At 43.1% G+C, this 16,146-nt stretch overlaps 1 protein-coding gene across 1 annotated transcript; it reads right to left on the reverse strand.

Moving 5' to 3' along the window:
* Positions 1 to 286: 286 nt before the first annotated feature.
* On the reverse strand, positions 287 to 16,146 carry HHIPL2 (HHIP like 2). The gene is given in 10 exon segments (XM_084513852.1): positions 287 to 663; positions 666 to 986; positions 1,765 to 1,847; positions 6,002 to 6,083; positions 7,255 to 7,400; positions 7,745 to 7,871; positions 9,095 to 9,426; positions 9,804 to 9,947; positions 10,833 to 11,485; positions 15,670 to 16,146. Coding segments are annotated over 10 exon segments (2,322 nt in total). The 5' UTR covers positions 16,054 to 16,146; the 3' UTR covers positions 287 to 613.

Below are 16,146 nucleotides of genomic sequence, written 5' to 3' on the forward strand. Positions count from 1 at the left end.
TGGGGGGTTGCCTGGTTTCTGTGCTTTCAGCTTGGGTTTTGATGGGTTGGTGGGCTTTTTAGATTTGCTGAACATTTCCAAGCTCATATCGAATCCTTTGGAACCTGTGGGTGGATCTACAACTCAAATAAAATCTTTTAAAAAAAATGTTAATTATATTGTCACCTGCAGGACATCTACTTTTAAAATATACTTGAACTGAAATTCAGTACGAAGGACCAAAAAACTAACCATACCAAAAGAAAGGTGAGGCCAGTGACATATTCTTGTATTAATGATGCAAATCTTGAAATCTGAAGGCAGTTGGATTTATTAGACAGACAAACATGGTCAAAACTTGCCAGTGAATGTCCATCAGACTCTCTTATAACGACTTATGTCAGAAAAGGACATCACAGCAGCATTTGCAAAGCAAGTTGCTATTAGGAAGCTGGTGTTAAGGTTTAATGGAACATATAAAGACTGCTAACACTGACATAAACGGAGGAGCGCCTGAGAGCAATAGTGAGCTCATCCATGAAAACATATTGGCATAACAAATCAACTGATTCTTTTTTATTTAGTTGCTATTCAAAATAATTGTTTCACCATCTTATAAATAACTTCGGCTTTTTCAAAAGCTGCTGCTTAATCTACTCTCTTTCCTCCTCTTCTCCAGTTTCCCTTATTTCGTGCTGCTTTCTTTGGAAGAAGCTTCTTGGTTCCAGTTAGGTGGGAGCTCTTCTTTTTTGGCACAGGTGGTGCTGGTGTAGTTCTAGAAACCCTTGCAACCTTCTTTTTCTGCTTTGACCTGTGATGTTCATCTTGAGCCTTGATTTTCTGTGTCTTTTTACCAGATGGAGCTGTTCTCACAGTTGATGCTTTTATTTTGGGGGATGGTGTCTTTTTAGATTTCTTAGAAGAAATTGTTGAGACAGCTTCAGCAGGGGTGGAAGATTTTTTCAGAGGTTTGGTTGCAGGTTCATTAAGCAACTCAAGGACAGTCTCTGAGAAAAGCAATTAAGATGTTTCATCATCCCTGCTTTAAGGCAGAAGGCTAATTTAGAAAATTACTGATATAAACCCTTAGTAGAGGTATAGCTAAGAAAAAAAAATCTAACATTCTAGGAAAAGAAATACAGACTGTATAAACATCTTTTCTTCTACCAAAAGACCCTTGGGTTTCTTGGAAATTAAATTTGTTTAATCTTAGAAAGTATGAATTTAGGAAAATAAGTCCAGAAAGAATACGATGAGACCTTACACGCTTTGACAAACTTAACGTTATGGACTTTTCATGTTACACTAATGTCTGGAAATCTCAGATAAGAAGACTTCAGCTTGCTGGACATTTTCTACTGAATAATACGATGCAACCCCTGCTCTGGTTGCAAAGGACCTAAACCAGAAAAGCCAGAGAAAGGATCAACTCCCCTAGATTTACGGAGAAGGGATTATGTTGTTTGACCCAAGGAGCTTGTCACAGAGCACTCTGGACAGGCACTCAGAATTTCCCAGACCAAATGCTTACATCAAAGCCACCAATTCTTTTGTGATGCCCGTTTACACTGTTACTTGACAATATTTAGAAAAAAATCAGAGACTGGGGTTAAGAAAAGGTACAGCATCTAGTAGACAACAGAAGCACACGTTAAACATGATTACCTAACTTCAGGACACGTCCTGCTCAGTGCTTTCGTTTTTAAGATCACTAGCAATGTCAATCACATATATGTAAGACTTGACAGTTTTGTTTCTTGGTGAAATTTAAGCTGAACAACTTACTTGCACGTGGAACAAATGGTATCCGTTTACTCTTTATTTTCACTGGAACAGGCTTGTATTTACACTTCCCTGGTGGAGCTCTCCTTGAAAAACAAAAAGACATGCAGATATCTGAGAAGTTGTTAGGAAGTTTGTTTATTCCAGAGGCATATATCAGCCCCCCTACACACACACATCCCTTGCCTCCACCAGAACAGGTATAAAAGGACTTTAGGCACCTAGAGTGCTTAAAGGTAGAATTTGAGAGCTTAATTCAGGGTACAAATGGTAAAATCCCTGCCTGAATAGCAGTAGCAGCTGGAAAACTACAGCTTATCTTCTACCACCCTTCTGGTAAGCTTTCTGCCATCACACAGCCTGGACTGTCTTTATTCAACACTGATAGCTGAACCGTCAGTCTATGGGATACCTGCCTGCCTGCATGTCCTTGTGGTTTACCACTGAATTCAAGGGTACTGACTCGGTGCATCCAGCTATGTCCTGCTGCTGGAAGCACAGCACAACGCTGGTTCCAGAGCCCTGGTGGTATAATGCATTGATTGAACTCCAGCTTAAAAAGCCACTTTGGGTTGTTCTCTCACCCTGCTTTGGAGGAACAGCCAGGTTCTGGTTGTTGTACCCCACGCTGAGGCAGAAGAATCTTATATGTGTATGCTTGCACATGAGGCTTGTCAATGACAGAGTGCTTTCCACCCACCGATGGTACAGCATAAGGAACTCCATCCACGTGGGGGAATATGCCCACTCAGCCCCACAGTTGTTGTGATGTTCAAAGGGCGCTGCTTCAGACACAGCATGGTGCTGACGCAGGAGCTGAGCATGAGGAAGGAAAGGAGCAGGCAAAGAAATGCTATCCCAGCTCCTCTCCTGGCACTCCCCAACAGCTTCCTACAATACAAAAGCACCCCCAAAAAAACACATTACATGACAGTAAGGTGGGGTACAGAGACCTACATTTGCTTATGTTTTTTTTGTTCTCCACCAAAGGATCTGCTGTAAGATAAATAAGAACAGGCATTTGGCATGCTTGGTAGCACAGAGTAAAGCAGAGCATGACCTCAGGCATCGCATTTTCTTGTAATTAGCATTCTCCTTCAGACATGGGCAACTGCCAAGGAAGTGCTTCCTCCATGCCATTTCAATTAAAAAAAAAAAAAAAATACTAAAGCAGGGTTGATAATGGCTTTTTTTTTTTTTTCTTTCTGCCTCTCCAAGTTTTAAAGCACCTTCTAACACCTTTTCTTTCCAGTCCTAACTGGGGGGAAGATGGAGGGGTGAGGGGGTGCTGGTACCAGTCCAGGCAGAGGCACACCAGCCCCTCTGATGTCTCTGAGAGCATGGCTGGAGAGGCAAGCTGACATGGGGACACCAGGCTCTGATGCCCTTCATTTTCCTGAAAGGTTCATAGGGAAGCTAGAGCTGCCCTCAGGCAGATGCCAGTGCCCCCACCAGCATTTCAGAGCAGGCGTTTGTGTGGCTTGCTACCCTTGCTGAAACACAAGGGGAAAGCAGGGAGCATCCAGGCTGGATGGAACAGGACTGCGCCTGTTAGAGCAGCCTGTTGTCCCAGCCACAGCTCCCTGGGGGACGGAAAGGGAATAATCCCATAAGCAGCATGACATCGCAGAAGGGAATGGAAAAAGCTCTGCACATGGTAAGATCAGAAGACCAGCGTGCAACCGAGGATCTGGAGGTGTAAGGACTCTGCTCCAGAAGCAAGCTGTGCACACCCTGGACAAGCTTGTATTTATTTAATAAAACAGGCGAGGGCAACACTGAGCAGCACAGCTGCTCAGAAAGCCAAGGGAATAAGCGCCCAAACCTGCTCTAGAAATGATGGGTATGAAGCTCCACAAAGCCGTAGGGAAGAGCTGGCTTCTTTCCAGAAAGGCTTTCAGGGCAGTGAAATCATCCTTTCTGCCCCCTGTGGAGTCAGCCTAACGTGGTGCATTACATCTCTTCCTGGAGAGGCTCCCACAGGGTGCTTGGGATACAGAAAGCTGGATGTCTGCCTTTACAGCTAGGAAGAAGAGGATTTATCATTCTGATAGTCTTCATGACAGAGTAAGGAGTGGCACAGGGACTGCATGGCTTTTATTGATGAAACAGAGCATGCTCAAGTAGTCAATGTTTATGCAAGTTCACGGTATTTTATTTTTAGAGATTAAAAGGTTAGGTTTGGTCCGCCACAGTTCATGCAGCTCAAAGGGTTCCTGGCAGACAATGAGCTGCCAAAGACAGGAGGCTCCTTGTAAGCAGTTACAGCAAATGCACCAGAGTAAAGGACTCGAGGTCCTCTTCCCACCACCTTGGCACAGAGCTCAGGTCAACTACCTAGCTTGGGATTTAACTTCCCAAGAAAGCATTTCTTGTTTTCTTCATGGCGTTAATGTCTGAAATCTCAGCAACAGCAGATAGACACTTTATCTTCTTTACAGGGTGATTTGAAAAACTCATTTAATGCTTCTTTAGCGTGATCCAAAAAAATGCTTTAAGTAAGAGCCAGAAGTTTAGTAGGGGAAAAAATTGCATAAGCATGCTTATTATTGTAAAACCAGACTTTTGCAGGGATAACTTCATAGGGAAAAAACATTTTGCTTAGAAAACTTGGGTTCAAGCTCCAGTTATTTGAACACTGCATGAAGCACCAGGTTTCTTTCTCCCTCATTAGAGGGCTTTGCAGCTAAACTGTTAACTGCTTTTTAAACTTTTGTTTATTAAAAATAAATATACATCACAAATATCTTATGTCACTTCAGGTCTCTGCCAATTAAAGTAAGCCTTTCAGAGATTCCTTATTAGACAATTTCCACCAATTTCAGGGAGAATTGGGTATTTAATCTGCAGAAGTGATCTTGCAACCTGTTTCTCCCGTCAGCTTTAATTTTCATCTGTGTAAGATCTTCCTCAAGGTCTCTGCACTGAGAGCTAATCCTCCTTCCCAGTTTCCATGGAGGGGAGGATTTTCACATGGAAAATTAAACAAGGATTCAAAATTACTCATCTGCCTGCCACGGGGTGTTTCTTAAGGGCATACGACATTGACTCCTGCAAGCCCATTTTCCTTTGCATACCTTTAGGGACAGACATCCCTCCAGTCCTTCTGCCAAGTCAGGAATTACAGTAAATCATGGAAGAACCAGTACTTTTCAATTACTTAATGACCAGCAGAAGATCACTCTTAAACGGCCCGAGGAAGATTCATAGCTGATCTTGTCAAATGCCGTCGGCGTTGCAGAGTTCACAGGAGCCTAGGAGGGTGGCCCCAGTGGAGCTTTCTGCATCTGTTTTCTATTTAAATCACTTTAGCAGCAGGAAATGGTCAGTGCTGCTTTGACCATCCAGAAAAACAAAGTCCTTTGCAGACAGAAACTGGGTGGCAGGAAGGTTGGCAGTGCCTTCTTTCTCTGACAGATGCATGGTGCCCACATCTCTGGGCAGAAAGTCACCTATCCCTGCACGGCCCATCCTGTGCCTGCTTGTGCAGGCTGGGGGACAACGTCTCAGGCACACCTGAGTCAGAAAATACAAGTCCCAGTAGGACACGTGGTAAGAGAACTGATTTATGTCTTTAATTTGCTAGTAAAAAGGAAATAGTTTCAACCTTTCACAGCTTAGTCTAGGTTTGAACTTGTGAGATGGACCAAGAGCCATAAAGACCATAACTATTTACTTTAATGTTGCCATGCACCAGTTGCCTTTCACTGTGTTTTACTATTTTGTGGCTTATCAAATCATTTTCTGACCTCCATTTCATGATGGAAAGGGAATTGCTGGCCAGCACAAAGTGTTTTTTTTTTTTTTCTTAAAGAAAAAGAGGTAGAGAGGGAGAGAGACATTACTTTACTGTTATCAAATTACTTTTAATTTCACAAAATCCTTGCTTCAAGTGTAGACAAAATGTTCTCCCTCCTGACCTTGAGAAATATGGATCATTGTCTTTAACCACCACTTTGTTATACTTTAGACATGCAAACAGGACAACATTTTGATCCTTACTGTCCCAGACCCTAAAGATCTGAACTTGGTCCACAGACATGATAAGTGAGGAGTACATTCACTGAACCTGATAAAGTTGCACCACACGTACAGTGGGTCAGCAGAAACCAAGGCCTGGATGTAGACGCTAGTGAGATTATGCATTGGAAATACTTTGCATTCTGTCTGCTGTGATAGCTGAAGAACGCAAGTGATTATAAAAGAATTTGGCAATGAAAAACCATCTTTAATTACTAACCTTGCAGGATCCACAATTTTGTAGAGAGATCCATGTGGTGCATAGGCACTGGGATAAGAAGTAGACAAAAAATACAGCTCACCTAAATGGAAGTGAAAAAAAAAAAAAAGCAGTTTCAGATGCAAGTGCCCAAACTGAATCCTCCTTCTCAATTTCAACTCTGTTTTCTGTCTCTTCACTGATTTACATGGTTAGAAAATAAAACCACTTCAGCCATTCCCTCAGTTGTCTCTTACTTCCAAAAAGTGGGCTTTGGTCTCACCTTGCCCTATGCAGGTGGACCTGGGAACATCAGATGAGCCCCTGGTTGCAGCACAGAGCCAGCAGCCCTTAACCAAACAGTGCATGAGAAGGGCCTTCATTACCTCTTGTTGGTGCCCTTCCAAGAGGTTACCTTCCTATGTAAAAATATATGGTTTTTAATCTTGTTTACACCAAAGAAACATCCAGAAGCTACAAATTAGAAGGGGAAAAAACACACAAAAAATATTTAGCCATCTCACAGTGGTACCAAATATATACGTATATATACCCAACGAGCTAAATTGGCGATCCATGCAAGACAGAAGCTTCTTATTACTGCGTGGCTGCTGAGACCAACTGTTCCTGATGCCTTTTCTTCAGCAGCCACTAAAACAATATCCAGGCAGATTATAGTAGCTTGCAAAAGAGGCAACGCTATTGTTGCATTTCAAATTACATTACAATACCACATTATTTTCTAAAATAACAATCAGTGGAAGAGACATTTAACATCCCCCCACTCTACATGTTGTTAGAACATGTTGTTAGAATTGTACATATTTTACAACAAAGACTACATCTGACAGATATAAGCTAGCCAGCTGATCTAAGATCTTTGATCATGACAAGCAAAGCTCTTTTCTGCTAAATCATGAAACACCAGAGCTCACTAAAGCACATCTGAGTTCTGTCACTTTTTGTGTTGCACAGAACTTAGTCAGGAGACTGAGCAAAAGTGAACAACGTATGCTTCAGTACTTCTACCCTGGTGAAAGTTCTGGACATCACAACCATAGTAATCCTTGGCACTGAGGGATTTCCACTAAGCTTTGAAGTTAGCAACTGACTTCATCCCCAGATAAAGCCTTGATCTATAATGTAACAGTGTGAAGTGCTGTTATTGTGAATAAGACTGAGGAATTTGTACTAATGAAGAGAAAAAGATTCAGGTAGATTATAAAATTGACAGTATAATTTCCAATAAAGCAGTGGCTAGCAAGATACTTCACCTGCTTCATCCTCAGCAAATGAGATGATGAATTTGCTATAAGAACTGATCATTCCAGGGAAAGCACAAACTTTTGTGCTACCAATGCAGATATCTCTCTTCTTCCACTTATTTGTCTTCTCATCTTCCTGTAAAGCCATCAGTCGACTAGGAAAAGTAAAATTCCTTGTTTTATGTTTTGGTTATCAAGATTAGTTCCTGGCAAAATCACACATTACTGAAATAAAATGTCAGTGAGCAGGGGATGGTTGACTAGCTTTGTCTTCCAGAAAAATAAGCCCAACCATAAGCAAACTTATCCTAAGGACCCTACGTTTGAACAAGTGTATATCCTCACCAAACTGTTGTTATAATGGTCAAATGCCTTAACCAAATACACAAACATTCGGGATTCTCATTTACTGCAGCTCAAAAGGTTTCAGGATGCTCTACTACATTTAAGGTAAATGCATGTACAGAATGGGAGATGCAGAGAAAGTGATTCGTTTTACCCATTCATGAAATCGCCAAAAATATAGAGACCATTCAAGTTAGGTGATTCACATCCTCTGTATACGTAACCTCCAGTGACTGACTTCCCCACATTGCGGCCATATGCAAATATTGGAAGAATGTCATCTGTTAAACAAAGAACCATGAGCAATGAGAAAAATTACATCCAGAGAAAAATCAAAAAGCAACTGATCAGTAACAGCAATGGGCACAAATGCAATGAGAAGAATTGGTACAGTTGAATAAACAGCATAGTAAACCTCAGTGGGGATCCAGTAATTTATTCCAAGACAGAAGTGACCCACGGGCTTTAAAGAGCTCCCTGGAGCTGCTCATCAAGGCTTAGTCTTGATGAGCTTCTATAAGATGTAGAACCAAAATTGTCTACACCAAGCAAGTGATGCCTGCAGGAGATACTATCTTACAGGTTTGTCATTGCACCCATCATTTTAACAGAAATTGTCCTTACAAATTCCAGGATATCTACAGAAGGGGATACAATCAAAGTCAGCTCAGCAGGTTTCCTGCCATTCTCAGCACGGGACACGCATAAATGTGCAACCTACAAGCAGCTTTTGCCATAAGGCTTCTAAAGATAAAGGTTTTGTCTCTGGCAATGTTCACATTGAATTCAACCCTTTCTGGAAGCACAATATCAGAACCCACAGAATTTTGGTCTTGTCCTCACTTTTTTCCCCCGGCTCAAATATCTCATCTTTGATATTTAATGATGAGCATAAAGACCACAAATGTAGCTCATTAAAAAATTAACAGGACAAACTAAAGTAGATGTGTTGTCAGTTGACACTTGGGCTATTGTTAAAAACAGTGATTTGCTTTTATTTATTTAGGAAAGCCATGTGGGCACCAGCATAGCAGAAGAGAAATGTTGATAACGAATACTCGGTGTGTACACGCTCATGCAATATTTCCGAAACATGAGCTTAAGACCAGGTGTTGCCTTCCAACAGCTTGAGGGGCTTTATGATACAGAGTTCTTCTACCATGCTTTCCAATAACCACTAGCAGCCTCTAAATAAGCCAGCATATCACATTTGTACTTAAATTCAATCCACTGCCTTCTTCCTTGGGAAAACTGTCTGCAAAAGCCACAGGCTTTGACCCTAACCTCCACCTTCGGAAAAGTGTATAACAATGCTGCCCTTCCCTAGACAGGAAGGGCAGCATTTCATACCAACACTTAAATGCTGGGGAGAAAGGGATTTCTGCTCTTAACAAGTCAGCAATCTCCACTTAACACCCACTGGATTATTTAGCTACATGGAAAAAGTGATACTGTAGTCAACCAAATGCATCGAGTAACCTTGTGTAAGAAGCTTCTTCCTTACCCAAGGAGGAATTGTGGCAAAGCTTTCTGTCATAACATTCAAATCCCTCCTTTGCTCTCCAGCCATAGTTTCCTCCTTTAACAATGATGTCAATTTCTTCAAACCTGTTCTGCCCAACGTCCCCACAGAATATCCTCCCTCTTCCTTTCTTTGTGACAGGGTCCCCCCTGTCAACACCACAGCGCCACATATTCCTGACCCCATAAGCATAAACTTCAGGGCGGGCCTCGGGATCAGACACAAAAGGGTTATCAGGAGGGATGCGATAAGGCTTGCCATCAGGACTGTCTCCATCCACATCAATCCTCAGGACTTTCCCCAACAATACGCTCCTAAGGAGAACAACAGATAAAGACAGGTTTATAAAACCCAACGTGAGAGAGAACTGAAAACATGGACAATTCCCTTCTCTTCCCCCCCTTTCCAAAGGAAAAGTTATCTGTCTAAAAGAAATAAAACAACAGCTGGTACGTCTTCCAAACAAGTCACAGAAGACTCTCCCCCCCCCCCATTAATGAATTGGGTACCCACAACTTTCAAGACAAAATTTTAACTAATTTTGAGATACTGCATTCGACTACCTGCAGACAAAAAACACTTCTAGGAAGCAATCTTAATTTACTCTTCCACATTGTCTTATTTCCAAACCTAGTGTCTTGATGGACAAGCTCAAGGTTTGTTTTTTGTTTTTTGCCTTTTTTCTACTTACTTGTTCTGAGCATTGCCAAATTTTCCAAAAGGGTCTCCAGCTTTCCCTCCGTCCCCTGTGAATACATACATATAGCCATCTACCCCAAAGAGCAGCTGCCCACCATTGTGATTCGCGGCTGGTTCTTCAAGTTCCAAAAGATTCCTAACAAATAAAAAATAAAAATAAGAATGACCTCCAGATGTAGTTACTGGAAAGACTTGAGGTAGGCCACAGAAACATTGCATCACAAAATCCTGAAGAAAGCAGCATTTCCCAGCTGTGCAGACCTTTCAGCTTGTCAGATATGGTGCAAGGGCTGAGCTGCACCCTATTTCCAGTGAGCCTTCAGTATGGTGCTGGCTGCATGCCTCACGGCAGAGCTCTTTCCAGTACGGCATCCCTTAATGAACCACGTTTGCCATGAGCCATGCAGCACACTCCTGCTCCATGCACCACGCCTGTAACCTGCACTGCATTAACACCTTTGTGCTACCTAGAGTTGTTGCCCTTTAAATTGAGACTGTGACAGGTGGCTTCTCTTTTATAGGAGAAGCAGCTGGTGAATCTGAGGGATTCAGGGCCATCTCTGGGGGCTTTACTTGTGAAACTTGGAAGAAAGTCTGCTATTAATAAATTTTTCTCTATAACTAAGAATTAGCCTTGGTGGAGGGATGAACAGGAGGGGGACACATCAGATCCAATGAATATATAGTGCTATAGTGAAACAGTTTCTACAGTACAAACAACTTCCAAGGCACTTGTTAACTCCACGATAGGCTTAAAGCTATTACTGTTCTTTAAAAAGGCAGGAGTACAAGACAGGAGAATATGACCTGAAAGCCTAGATCTTGGGTTCTATTTTCTAATTCATGCCTTAGCTTGCTGCGTGGCCCTGAACTGAACTGCCTCTGGTAGCTTCGTAACAGCCCTAGTCATGTCCCTAGATCAGGGTGACTGCACATGAACAGATTCTGCAATGGGGAAAGAAAGGGACAGAGGAAATTATTTCTCATCAAGGTATACAACAGCATTCAACATGGACTTTACCTTTCTGAGTGTGGATCAGCTTTGTTGGCATCAGAGGCCAAAACCTTCAATTCGCTGATTCTGACCTTTTCCACTCGCTTCTTATCCATGTATGAATAGTAGACATAAAATTTCCCATTGTGCTTGTAGTTGGGGTGGAAAGCCATCCCCAAAAAGCCTCTCTCGTCCCCTATCCATGGCGTAGCCAGCACCATGCTTTTAATATCCAGAAAGGGTTCCTCCAGCCGGCTGCCGTCAGGTAAGTAGACCCAGACCACCCCCAGCTGCTCGGCGACGAAGGTGCGGTGGGTACGGTCGTTGGCATGCAGCATGAGCACCGGGTTCCTCAGCCCGTTGGCGACCTCGGCCAGGCAGAGCTGGAGGCAGCCCTTGTGGCCCTCCACCACCGAGCCCAGGTTGCGGTTGAGGACGGCGTTCTTCAGCACGTTGGGGAAGCAGTAGTCCTCGTCGTGTAGGTGGAGGAGGTTGCAAAAGCTCGTCGTGTTCCTCTCGCAGCACTCCTGGATGTGCTTGTCGCCAGCCAGCAGGCCGATGGCGGAGTGGCAGTTGAAGTGGAACTCGGAGCAATAGTCAGAACAAAGCCCCGGGAGGTTCCTCAGAGGCGTTCGGGGGTTTTCGGCATCGTAGAGATGCGCAGCGTATGGAGAACATTCCTAGGAAGTAAAAGAAATCAGACGTGTGGCTACGTACACACATCCAGGAGAAGCCAGGACTCCTCTTCATGGAGCAAAAGAAAAAAGTTAAAAATAAGACAGAGCACAGTAAGTCATTTTTGAAGTGGAGTAGCAGAAAGTCACTCCATATATATGGCTAAACAGGCTTTAGAGGTCAGTAGCAGTTTCCTTTATCACAGCACAATCAGCTCCACCCAAGTTCCCAAAGGAAGGGTGTCTATGGGGGCTGTGTATTCTCCAGTGCTAGAGGTTTTTAAGGGCATGAAAATCTCCTCTACCAACCTGTTCTTACCTTTCCTTTTAGAAATGTCCTTTTGTTGCCTCTACTAGATTTTAAACTTGGTACTCTGGAACTTGCTCCCAACAGACTGGGAGAAGAATTTTTTGCTCCCTCGCTGCAGTAACCCATTGCTCTACAGAGAACAGTGGACTTCATACTTCTGTAGAAGTCTTCTTCAAGACTTCTGCAGACCAGCAGTCCCAAATGTGGACATACCCTTCAGGTCAGACAGTACCACTGCCTATTTCAGATATATTTAAGATTTCACTTAATTAAGCCACTCAAGCTCATACCTAAGTCTAATCAAGCAGCAGGGAAGAAAACACAGAACAAAGAAACATGTTTGAATTTGTACCTATATTTAAGTTCCTCATCTTCCAAAAAATCTGGGCCAGAATTTCTGTAAAACATCTCTATTAAAATCCCACCTATTCATATTAGCAGGAAAAAAAAGTTAAAAGTGAAGGACCTAAATTCTGCAAACAGATTTTACTGGTTTTCATGCTCAGCCTGAAACAGTCTATCCAGGGCTTTTAGTGGGCAGAGATAATAGGAAGTACATGGACAAGTCTAAGAATGAAGAATTACTAAACTAGTATTTTTTTCTGCTTCTGCTTTTCTGAAATAAGTCTACTTCATTAAATGAAAATAAACAAAGCTGGAGCAACTGCATAAGCACCGACACTATTTTTGTTGTAAGCAGCAGTCATTCCAGGATGTTAAGTGTGAAGTCCACAGGTATCCATTATTAACTTCATCTAGCAAACTGCTTCCTTTGCTCACAGGAGAGCCCGAGGGTTTTTGGCCACACTAAGAACAGATACAACTCATAAGTAGTCACACACTTTCAGAGAATCATAGAATCATCTAGGTTGGAAGAGACCTCAAGATCATTGAGTCCAACCAGCCCTTACACAGCAATAGTGCAGCTGTCTCATCTCTGCTGTGCACAGGTCTCCATAATTCACTTGCAGTCTAAAGCTCCTCTTCATTCTGAAGTGAAGAATTTATTAACGTCTTTGAAAACACATTTACCTTCCCTCAGTCAGCGGGAACAGAATGAAGCTCCCAGAAGAGTACTGAGTGCTACCAGCACCAATAAAAAAAAAAAAAAAATGAAACATCTTCCTCTGAAACAAGGCACACCTCACTGCCTCAGAGCTCCATCAGCTCTGTTTTGCTGGCAGCCTGCACTACGAGGGTCTCCCACAGTCTGTCTCAAGTAATTGGAGCCCCTGAGCCGCTACCATGCTTTTCCAGCCATCCAGCTTCCCAGGCATTATTTGCCTGGCAAAGAATACCCTGCAGCACACAGAGCCGGTACAGCTCACAGGGTGGAAGCATCCCTTCGACTCTATACACACCCCAAGGATCAGGTGGCCTTGCTCTTGTTATTGATTGTCTGCCTTCATTTTGCTCAAGCATGCACAAAACAATACAATACAGGGAAGTCACTGCACCAAGCCTGTCTGAGTTTAAGAAGCGTTTGGACTGTGCACTTAGTCACATGGTCTGAATTTTTGGGTAGACCTGTGTGGTGCCAGGAGTTGGACTTGATGATCCTTATGGGTCCCTTCCAACTCAGGGTATTCTATGATTAATGCAGCTACTTCATAGAGCAGAAACTGCCCAGATCATGTTAATATTTCTTTGCTATTTTAAATCAGTTTCTCTGGAAAAAAAAAAAAACAAAAAAAACAAAAAAAAAAAAACAAAAAACAAAACATTCAGCAATAAAGTTAGGCTTCAGATGGAAGCTGGCTTTAGGAGTAAGTTAATTTGCCCACACCTATTCCTTGCTACTATCATGGCTTTCAATCAGCTTGAAAAAGGCGTAGCTGGCCCTTTGTTTTTCACGATCATTTGGTTTTTAAGCCTTTCCTTTAGCAACTTTCAGAGCACAGAAAAATCCTCTCAGCCAGTGGCCAAACAGCTGTCCTAACGCATGTAGCAAAGTTTGCATCCAGGGCGTTTCACAGCCATGCTACTTGTACATCCCCTTAAGAACATTTCAGGCAGTTTTTGGCACTGGTGGAACATCTGCCAGAATGAGTCACTTTGTTACAAGGCATCACTGCTCTCCCAGTCTGCCTCAAAGACATGGAATTACATTAGTTTTGCTTTAGAGCAGCCACTGATTGTTCAGATCTATTAATAGGCACCTACAGTATTTTTTTCTGTTTGTTCAAAAGAAAAGTTCGTAGCATTTTGTCTGCCAATGCTTCTGAATAAACCTTTCTGCCTGAAGTTCAAATAGCATCAGTAAGAAAACTTGCTACCAGGAACAGTTTATCCTGGTACTGCTGCACACAGCAAAAATAAGCACTCGTCAAAATCACATCCTGGTGATATATAAGTGCATCTGTCATCGTGTATTTGATGGTGCACTAAACATGTCAATGCTTCACAGGCAGTGCCCACAAATTATTGTGATACTGTGGAGAGAAGGTAGAATAGAGACTCATTATTTTCCATCCCTTCCATATGAGATCATCAGTAATAATATGACCTAGCAAAGTGACATCCCTGAAGTGGAACCACGCAGTAGATCTTTGCTTCTCCGCTAATTAAACAGCCAAATAATATTTGCCAGATAACCTGATTTTATTCCCATGGTTATCACCAATGTGACCAGGAACAGCAAGATGTAACCCAACTGAAAGTTTCTCTCCAAGGACTGAACAGCAATCCTATTTTAGTAAAAGATGAAAAGAGTATAAATGAAAATGAGAAGGTGAAAATGTATAGAGACATTTATAACAAATGCAAAATTCAACTGTGCACTGCAGAACAACCAGCTCAAGTCTGAAGAGGCAGCAGTCACGTTTTTACAGTATTTCCTTTCTACCTGCAAGGTGCAGAAAGTCTTCCTTCCTAAGGCCACCACTGGTGGTTCTGCTGGGACCTGTAAGGCATCATTTGCTCGCTTGCCAATTACAAAATGATGAAGAGAAGGCAGCTGTTGCTTTCTCTGCCCTGGTGCTGAAAGGGTTTCCATGCCCCAAGCAGATCCAAAAATCCCTGCCAGCAACCAAGAGAAGAGAAACATTTTGGTGCACAGATACTGTTCTAGGACTAAGGAAATTTTAACGAGAAGAGTTTTCATATGTTCTCAGTAAAACACAGTGTGGCTTTTGGCTGCTTGGTGTTTTGGCACGCAGCAAGTCCTGCTCTGCATGACTAACAGTTGTTAAAAAGACAGGTCAGGTCTGCCCTTTATTCAAAAGCTAGGTGGGGCAGGCAGGGAGAGCCCAGCCAGAACAGAGATTTGGTCTTTTGTCACTGCACCATGCCTGTTTCTGCCAGCCAGGTGCACAGCACCCATGGAAATGCAGGGACTGAAGCCTCAGGACCTTGCAGCAGCTGCCTGAAACCACTGCCTGATAGATGTCCAACTTGAGCCACCACATTTGAAACGTTCTCAGCAGGAGCACTATCAAAACACATCCTTACTGGAACCCAGGGATCTAAATCCCTTCCTGATCATTCTCATGTCACTGCATCCTGCGGCTTGTAATCCAGCCCCTAGCAGCTGCAAGCAGAAAATAAATATTGATTTGGAGCTCTCCCTTTCATTACAGGAAAACAGGCAGAGCAGCAGGATTCCCGTCATCACCTGAGCTGAGCAGAGCTTTCACATAAGCCATTATTGCTATTAAAGCATCAGTACATATTGCCAGCTACCACAGAGTGCTGTCCTCACACAAAGCACTTGGCAGACGGCGTGCTGAGGATCCAGCACCATTACTCTGGCAGCCTGCTTTTCCCCTGCTCCCACACCTCTTCTGCAGCAGGACAGCTAGCTACGAGAGGCTGCCAGAACCAAAACTGACTCAAGAATCAGCCAAAAGCACAGGATACGGGCACTGATTTTCCACCCTACCTGACAGAGAATATCTTTGATGTACGTCCCGCACAGCGCACGCCCCCGCGGATCCATGGAATCCATGATCTCCTGGTACCTTACTGCAATGCTGCTGTCTCTCTGCTGGTCACAGCAGCCAAAGTTCTCATAGGAGGAGCAGAACTCCAAGTGAAGAGGGGGCTGGAAAGGCGGCCCGTAATCCAGGCACTGAGGGTGCCCCCAGAGACCGCCTGCCCAGCATAACAAGGAGAGGCAAAGAAAGGCACGTGAGCAAGAAGAGGAAGCTCTAGAGCTGCTGCTGCTCCTTCCAGCACATGGCCAAACATGTAATGTCTCCAGGGTAGGTTTCCTGAGGTCAGATATAGGGAAATCCTGGGCCTCTTGGTGGTACGATTCAATCATCCTTTCTGCTTTATGAATTGCCAGCCAGAGAGATCAACATTTGCTCAGGTTTGCTTACATTCTCTCTTTCTCTCTGAAGTTTACTATTTGACT

Source organism: Aythya ferina (genome assembly GCF_964211825.1).
Source record: "Aythya ferina genome assembly, chromosome: 3".
Taxonomy (NCBI): domain Eukaryota; kingdom Metazoa; phylum Chordata; class Aves; order Anseriformes; family Anatidae; genus Aythya; species Aythya ferina.